This window comes from Coenobita brevimanus, chromosome 9 (assembly GCF_032717465.1).
Source record: "Coenobita brevimanus isolate Jiangsu-jjx chromosome 9, ASM3271746v2, whole genome shotgun sequence".
NCBI lineage: Eukaryota > Metazoa > Arthropoda > Malacostraca > Decapoda > Coenobitidae > Coenobita > Coenobita brevimanus.
The window spans coordinates 135888-145000 of NC_136962.1; the positions used below are offsets into that span (position 1 = coordinate 135888).

Sequence of the window (9113 nt, forward strand, 5' to 3'; positions counted from 1 at the left end):
CAACTCTACCCTCAACGTTCATACCTCTCACCTTCCACACCCAGTTGTCATCCTCCATCCTCTCTACATGCCCAGACCATCTCAATCTACCCTTCCTCATCACAACACCAATACAGTCCAGTCCCATCCTTCCTCTCATCTCTACCCTCAACGTTCACACCTCTCACCCAACTCATCCTTCCCATCTATCTATAGCCAGATGTCTAAATCTCATAAGGAGTGGCCATAAACATATTCCATTATCCATCTGGACCTCCTTTCCCACCCTAGGGCAGGGTGAGGAATAGCAATGTCCAGACAGCCTAAATTTGCCCAATCCATTGGGCCATGTTTCTGTTCACTCATCATTCAAGCCCTAAGAATTTTGGCTCTATCTGATATGCTAAAAACATTCACAACATTCTGTAGCTTCACGTAAGTGTATCCGTTAGAGTCAGTCCAGATGCTGTCATGTTAAAAAAGGGGTGCCAAATCCCTGATCATGCACTTCTCACAATATTCATCCAGCCAGCTCAATCTCTTGTCAGTCTCCTAGCCTCACCGACTTCCATACCTCTCTTCCTCACACATTCATCCACCATATCCTTCCACCTTCTCCTTGGCTTGCCTCGCTTCCTTCCTCCTTCAAACTCGCCCATATATACCTTTTTCACCACTCTATTGTTATCCATTCTCTTCACATGACCATACCATCTCACCACACTCTCATCAATTCTGGTGTCCACAGACTTCCTCACTCCACATCTTTCATGAATCACATTATTTCATATCCTATCCACCCTCTGTACTCCACTTACATTCCTCAACAGTCCCATCTCCACTGCTCTTACTCTTGACTTTTCATTTTCATGCCACACGATAGTCTCACATCCATATGTTAAAGTTGGCATTAACACTCCTTCATGTAAGCCTTGTGCAGCTGCAACGCTCAAGCCTCTGTTTCTTATCAAGGCCTTCATTGCACCTGCTACTTTCCTTCTTTGTGTTACTCTACTTTCCACTTCTTTTGCACATTTTCCTCTTTTCTATCACTGTACCCAGGTATTTGAACTCTCTCACCAATTCCAGTCTCTCTTCATTCACTGTAACATCACACTGGGAGTCACCTTCTCTCTCAGTAACCATCACTTTACTCTTTTCTACATTTACTCTCAAGACACGACACTCACAGACATCAGCAACACTCTGCACTATTCTACCAAGTTCTTGTCCAGTACTTGCAAGCAGTACTGCATCATCAGCATACAACAAATTTGAGATATTCCATCCATCACCATTCATTACCAATGCCATCCCTCTCTCCATTACTTGTGTTTTTATTTCTCTCATCACCCCATCTATACATATACTGAACAACCATGGGACATCACACAACCTTGTTGCACGCCCACACTGTTGGTGAACCATTTACTCAGATGCCCATTAACCCTTACACATGCTTCACTACCATCATAAAAACTTGACGACACCTACCAGCTTACCATCTACACCATACATGTGCAAATCCTTCCACAATCCTTCTCTGTCCACTTTGTCATATGCTTTTTCCGGATCCATGAATGTCATAAACACCTTATGGTCCTTCTCACAAGCCTTCCATGTCACCCTGCCCCCTGCCATTTCACTTCCCTCCTCCCAACTTACACCCCCCTCTCTCACATACCTCTCCACTCCATCCCTGATCTCCCCATCCCTCCACCCCACTGACACACACTCTCCTAGTTAACCTCTCCCTCTTCTCCACATGGCCAAACCACCTCAAAGTATTCTTCCTGGCCAGTATCAGAAAAAAAGGAGGAAGGGGAAAAACAGGCCCTACCGTATCGTTCTGTACATTTTTATTTTAAAGTTACAACAGTTAAAACACCCTTAGTACAAAATAGTATCCTAAAATATTATCACAGGACCAATCCATTACGGGCCTATATCAAATCTCCGAAACTCAAATTCTGTAACGTCCTCCTCCTCCTTCTTAAAAAAAATTAAATTAAAAAAATAATGGATATTTCATTTCAAAAAAAGAAAATCAACCTCCTGATCACCCTTATCAGATAATATTCTTAATACTTTTTAGGGTAACAATCATTATTATCACCATCAACCATCACCAGCATCATCTACCACATTCAATATCATCATAATAATAATCGTTTGTCTTTCCTTTACCAACTTAAAATCCTTTATTGGGTCACAGTCATTATTATTATTATCACCACCATCTATCCCTGTCATTGTCATCACCATCCATCTTCATCACCACCACCACAATCCTCTTCCATCCTCATCACCACCACCACCCTCCTCCTCCTCCTCACCAACACCAATCACACACACACACACACACACACACAAAATTACAGTATCAATTTTTTTCATTCATTCATCATGTAATCCAGCGTTGCCCCTGAGTGGCACAAAACATAAAAAATAATAACAATCCTTCGTCTTTCTAACTTAAACTTAAAACGTTCTTCCTTGTGGACCTTTTGACAACATTTAATAACATCGTAACTTAACCTTGTCGCCCACTAGCACATACTTATCATTTCTTGTCTTCAGTTTCTTGGTAAAAATGGTTGAAAGTTCCTTCTCTGTTTTAGACTTAGAGGAATTACTGGATGCGTGGTACAATGATAACACTTTCTTCCGCAGTCGATTCAATTTCATCCCTTCATGTGGTCCCTCTTCCAGAACCCTCGTTATTGCCACCTTCCACTTGAATTTCGTGGGTTGTGAGCTGCCAAACTCGTCACTCCCGTCATTCACCTCAGCGTGGTTGGGGTTCGGTTCTAGAGATGTGTCTGGGTCATTGGGATGCTTGGGTTTCTTTTCCTTTGTTTCTCCATGACTGGGGTCGGCATCCATGGCCGTGTCTGCATCAAAACTCTGCTTTTTCATCTTCTTTGGCTCCTTCCTGCTGGCTTCTGCTTGGATTTCAGAGCCTGTGTCATCCGTCTGTTCTCGCTGTTTCCTCTTCTTTCCCTTCTTCTTCCAACCTTCCTCTCTGGCATCCTCCTCCACCTCATCAGTAGCCATCTGTTTATTCCGATTCTTCCCTTTCCCCTTCTTCTTCCTCTTTGATGACCCCCGGTCCTCATCCTCAGCTGGTTCTTTGTCAGTTTCCCACAAGGCCTTTTCACCGCCAACCTTGTTTTTGTTGTCGTTGCTGGTGTCTGGGGCCAACTGCCTTTCAGGGCCGGCACTGTCCTTGTCTGGGGTTGGTTTTTGGCCCTCATCACCCTTGGAGGTGGGGGCGTTGTTGTCTGCGGTGTTTGTCTTGCTCTTCTTGTCCTTCCTGGCTGGCTGGGTTATTTCTTTCTTGTCGGTGTCTGGCTGGTCTGTCTCTCCGTCGCTGTTATTGTTGTTAATCTTCATTGCATCAAGCGCTTCCTTAAATACGTTCCAAACACAGTCAAGCAGCCGGGGTTCTCGAATGGAAGTGCTGTTCATCAGGAAGTTCTGAAAGAGAAAGAGAGGCATCAATCTATCTATCTAGGAAAATTATCTATCACTATCACAGGAAACTGATCTATCTATCTAGGGAAATTTCTCTCTCAATGCCTTTCTATCTATCTGTGTCTGTCTACATACAGCCATATGCCTCAATCCTATGAGGGGTGGCCACAAACAAACTGCCTCCATGTCACCCTGTCCCCTGCCATTTTGCTGCCCTCCCCCCAACTCACAACACCCTCTCATATACCTCTCCACTCCATCCCCCCATCTCATCCTCGGCCTCATCCTTCCTCTCCCCCTTCCATTGCACTCACATACACTCTCCTCGTCAGTCTCTCACTCTCCATCTTCTCCATATGGCCAAGTTAACACAGTATATTACATTCCAACTTGCAAAATAAATCACTTATGAACTGGCGTTAAGCCTCGTATGTCACTCAGAATGGCTTTGAAAGAGAGAGAGAGAGAGAGAGAGAGAGAGAGAGAGAATAGCTAACTTAATCGTTCTCTTTGACAAAAGGCCTCTGGCAGGGAAGGTATTAACTGGACACTGAAATAGATAGATAGATAGATGGACAGACAGACAGAGAGATAGATAGATAGATAGACAGATAGATAGAATAGCTTACCTGGAACTTTGCCTTCTTGCGGGGAATATTGGAAAGACCAAAGATGTGGTTAAGTACGGCTTTGTGTGCTGGTTTGATGTCTGTAGATTCGTCGACCTAAAAAAGAAAATAATAATAATAATAATAATAATAATAATAATAATAATAATAATAACAATAATAATACTGTATATGTGGAGGAAAAGGCTGAGAATATTAGGAAAAAAAAATCATTATTATCATCATCATCATTATTATCATCATCATCATCATAATTCTCGCCAAAAGTTAATACACTACTACGACTACTGTTTCCACTACTACTACTGATCATAATAATAATGTACACTGTCATAATAATCTATCTATAAATCTATTGCCAGACGCCTCAATCCCGTTTGGGGTGGCCACAAACAAATCGCCTCCAAGTCGCCCTGTCCCCCGCCATTTCACTGCCCTGCTCCCAACTCACACCCCCCTCTCTCATATACCTCTCCACCCCATCCCTCCATCTCATCCTTGGCCTCCCCCTCCCTCTTCCCCCCTCCACCTCACTCACATACACTCTCTTCGTCAGTCTTTCACCCTCCATCCTCTCCACATGGCCAAACCACCTCAGTGTGTTCCTCATAACACTCCCTGTCACATCCACATCCACACCACAACGTTCCTTTATATCCTCATTCGTCAGCCTATCTCTCCACGTGACTCCACAGGCTCCTCTTAAATAACTCATTTCCACTGCTCTCACTCTTGACTTGTGTCCTTCCAACATCATAATCCTAACTCCCACTACAAGCCCTCCTCCTCCTCCTTCTCATCATCATCATTAATAATAAAAATAATATCTACATTTTTCTGAATCGAAGCATCCCATTCTTCTAGACAGACAAAACTCACCCTCTATATCAAAACACCCGACTCCTTCTGTCAACATAGATAGATATATAAACAGGCCAAGAGAGAAAGAGAGACAGAGATAAAGATAGACAGACAGATAGATAAATAGACAGACAGAGAGACAAATAGATACAATGAGAGACAGAGACATACACAGATAGATAAAAAGATAGAACCCACCTTCTTCTGGATAAGAGTCAGCCATTCTTCCTGTTTCTTCTCTCCTTTCAACTCCTTCGGCTTGTACATGCTGCCTCCGTACTTCTCATCCTCTGTAATGCATTTGGTGTGCTGCTTGTACGTCTCTCCGCTGTACATTGGGAGAGAGAATGTGTTAGTACATGTGGGGATTACATTAGGGGTACAGTACATAATTAAATTAGAGAGATAGAGAGACAGAGTATATTGTATTTGGTAGTAGGGGTGTGTGTGTGTGTGTGTGTGTGTGTGTGTGTGTGTGTGTGTGTGTGTGTTAGTACATGTGAAGAATATAAAGTACAGGTATACCCCGATTTAACGATGTAATTGATTAGGTAAAACTCCATCATTAGGCAGGGTATGGTATATCAGGGTACTTTTAACATGTAAAGTAATGTGCAGCGTTTACCAGCCTTGGGTTTCCCCCCAGCCAAGTCCTAAACCCAGCCAAATGAGTCCAAAAACAAGTGTAAAGCCAATCTAAATGGCCTAACAGCTGTCAAGGAAGCTAACCCAAGCCTAACACCTGTAAATAACTCACTAAAACCAACAAATAAAATCTGAAAATCATCAAATATGTCTGGAAAAAATCAAGCTTAGTAAACTGTACCCCAAAATGACAATGTTCACCCCACCTATGACTAAAACACATTAATCTAAGAAACAGTTTATAAATCAGCCTCAACACGCAATGTTAGTCTAAAATATAACCAAAATCAGTAAGAAAATTCAAAACTCATCGTTAAACCGGAGCCTGGTCATCATTAGGCCGGGTATGGTAGTATTTCCACCCCCATTGTTAAGCCGGGGTAACACATTCAGGGGTATTGTATGTCCAGGTATTACTGTACGATTCTAAACTCCTGTCCACAATCCATGCTTGATCTCTGGCTGCTCAATCTTGATGCTGTCGTTGTCAAGTTCTACCTCTCTATCTATCTATTGCCAGACGCCACAATCCCGCAAGGGGTGGCCATTTGACTTTGAGTTATTTGTTTTACAGGGAGGGGCACTAACCCTCCACCAACCCACTTGTTGACACGTTATTAGATACAAATATAGACAGATAAACAATTAGATAGATAGACAGATAGATAAATACACACACAAACCCAAACTCCTGTCCAATATCCATGCTTGATCTTGCTGCTGCTGTCATCATGCTTTTAGAGATATTAAGATACACAGATAGATATAGATAGATAGATACTGATGGACACTGATAGATAGACAGATAGATAGATACTAACCCGAACTCCTGGCCACAATCCATGCACGACACACATCGGATCCTTCCACATCTCGTATAGTAATGTTTCTCCACCTGGTTCTTCTTCAGTGACGAACCACACGCTGAACACACGAAAAACACCATTATCCTGAACGCTCGCTGAACAATAACGCACCTGTGGAGAACAAGGAACTGTAGAACTTCCCTATAATGTGCCTACCTATCCAAATGCATCACCACACACCACCACACACTACCAGACACTACCACACACTACCAAACGCTACCACACGCCACCATACACCATCACACACACTACCACATGCTACCACACACTACCAGACACTACCATACACTACCACATACCATTACACACTACCACACACCACCAAACGCTACCACATGCCACCACACACTACCACACACCACCAGACACCATCACACACTACCACACTCATGCTATCCTTTTCATTCCAGTATCTTTACAGGTCTGCAGCCTTATGTATGCAAGGTGAAGATTATTCTATGGATCTTTCTATCTATCTATCTATCTAAAGCCCAATGCCCTAATCCTGCAAAGGGTGGCCGCAGACGAAACACCTCCAAGTCGCTCTGTCACCCAACATTTGACTGCCCTCCCTACAACTCACTCCCCCCTTACTCATATACCTCTCAAATCCATCCCTCCACCTCATCCTCGGTCTCCCCCTCCCTCCACTTCACCTACATACACCCTCTTAGTTTTTTATTCAACATGCAACAGGAAAATAACACATGGATGAAAATAGGGAAATCGAATCACCACAAAGCAGTCGTTAAGGTCCACAAAACTGGCCAGAAAAATATATAAGGAAATCTGTAAAACTAAGGAATGACCCAGTAATGTCTTTCTGCTGTTTAAATCACTGTAATTCATATACCTGAGTCTCCTTGGTTACTAGTCAAATCTGGCCACCATATTACTCAATTAAGCTGAAATAAAGGAGGGATCTTTGTTAAATTAGTGCCTACTGGAGTGAAATACTGACCTTGAGTTATAAGGCAGGAATCTCCTTGGTTACTAGTCAAACGTACCGTAACTATCGAACCTCATGTTAGCCGACGTCTATAATATCCTAATTCCATTTTTCAATAGATGTAAAATTGCAGCTGCACACCTTTTTTCGAAATTTACAAGGTTTTGATGGTTATTGGCCCAAAATTCTAATAAATAACTATAAACTCACAGCTCCGGCGGCTCCTTGATGCTGAGATGTTACCCACGAGAGGCCTAATGATGCTCCCAGTGCCTATGAAATCTCTGAAAAATTAATCCTATATATACTTTTAACTCCAGGTAAAGTGTATACCCTGACGAAGGCGCAGAAGGGGCAAAAAAAACTCACCTTTGGGCTTAAATTTGGATGAAAAACCGCAGTATCAGTCGCGTCCCTTCCACGGCGTCCCTCCTAAACCCAGCACACGTGTTTTGAAATCATTCATTCCACGTGGTAAATAAATCCCTACTTTTATAATATGTGTGATTTATGTCCATTAATGTTACCTTTTATGGGTGATTTTTATACAGTCGAAATTTACATTATGACAGTCACGAAGAAGTACCGTAGGCAGATTCTGTATTTGACACCACCCTTACATGAGGAAATACATAACAAAAACTTTATATGGGAAGAAGAGGAGTTAAAAAGACAGAAATGCTGCTGAAGTAAGACCAAATTTATTAATAGATACGCTAATGGCCGTTATTGCGCTGGCGATGCTCAGTTTTTCACCAATCAAAGTTGCCAATTCAGCGCTTTGAGCAAGACCTAAATTTTCCAGTGGTTGTAAGCTATTATATTTACGGCAGGAGGTGTGTGGCAAGACCCATCACCCCCTTTTCGTGGTCTTTGTACTCCAGATACTTTTAAAACCCTAAACATTTCAATTTTTTACTTTTTTCCTCAATGGAGCAAAGCCTTATCACGTTCCAAAGAGCAAATTTAGCGACACTGGGACATGGCAACGCTACTTATAGTCAACAAACATGGCCGCCGTGAAAGAGGAGATTTAGTTGATTCTTATGTCTCCTGAAGGCCCCTGCTGCAGCCTACTTACATTTTAAGGTAATGGGGCGGAGGCACGGGGCAGGGTAGTGCTTAAAAGTAGCTGAGGAGGGAGAAATAAAGGGGTTAATGGGCGTAATGGCGATGGACACACCCCCACGTATCTTTGTCGAGAGGGAAGAGGGTTATGCATATTATTGGTATTACTGAGAGACGTGTAGATAGACGGGTGGCATGAGATGGAGAGAGAGAATGGGGGTGATGATTTGTGATAAGGGTAGGGCTAGCCACACATTCTCTCTCTGTCTCCCTCCCTCCCTCTCTCTCTCTCTCTCTCTCTCTCTCTCAGCATCCACAGTTAATTTAATACCATCCTTATCAGAGGCCATTCGTGAGAGAGAGAGAGACAGACAGACAGACAGACAGTTTAATTATCATTCTCTATAGGCTAGTTATCATTCTCTCTCTCTCTCTCTTTCTCTCTCTCTCTTTCTCTCTCTCTCTCTCTCTCTCTCTCTCTCTCTCTCTCAATTTTTCAGGGTAATCATACACTTTATCTGAAGCTCTTGCAGCACCTTACCAAATCAATTCTTTTTCCTGATAGTCTGGTATATTTTTCCGATTATTTCTGTGCTGGTAAATAAACGTTTCTTGCAAAATCCATTTCTCCATTGT

General features: G+C 42.6%; 2 protein-coding genes across 2 annotated transcripts in view; one reads left to right on the forward strand and one right to left on the reverse strand.

The window, feature by feature from the left end:
- Positions 1–2331: 2331 nt before the first annotated feature.
- LOC145409665 (uncharacterized) lies at positions 2332–7842 on the reverse strand. The gene is made up of 5 exons (XM_080280020.1): positions 7779–7842; positions 6413–6568; positions 5145–5274; positions 4086–4181; positions 2332–3459 (listed from the first exon to the last, which is right to left on the reverse strand). The coding sequence occupies exons 2-5, from the start codon at positions 6535–6537 to the stop codon at positions 2497–2499; spliced, it is 1314 nt and encodes a 437-aa protein (XP_080136146.1). The 5' UTR covers positions 6538–6568; positions 7779–7842; the 3' UTR covers positions 2332–2496.
- A 572-nt stretch (positions 7843–8414) lies between these two features.
- RASSF8 (ras association domain-containing protein 8) overlaps positions 8415–9113 on the forward strand; it is a 14413-nt gene continuing 13714 nt past the window's right edge. Inside the window, exon 1 of the mRNA XM_080279807.1 lies at positions 8415–8498. The gene's annotated coding sequence lies outside the window, so the exon portion shown is untranslated. The remainder of the gene's footprint in view (positions 8499–9113) is intronic.

Bases quoted from the DNA above. Each gene is read 5' to 3' on its own strand.
- LOC145409665 (XM_080280020.1), bottom strand. From the start codon at position 6,537: ATGGTGTTTTTCGTGTGTTCAGCGTGTGGTTCGTCACTGAAGAAGAAC. The intron at 4,182-5,144 runs GTGGGTTCTATC...TTTCTTTTTTAG, and splicing joins TGACTCTTATCCAGAAGAAG to GTCGACGAATCTACAGACAT. The intron at 3,460-4,085 runs GTAAGCTATTCT...TTTCTCTTTCAG, and splicing joins GCAAGAAGGCAAAGTTCCAG to AACTTCCTGATGAACAGCAC.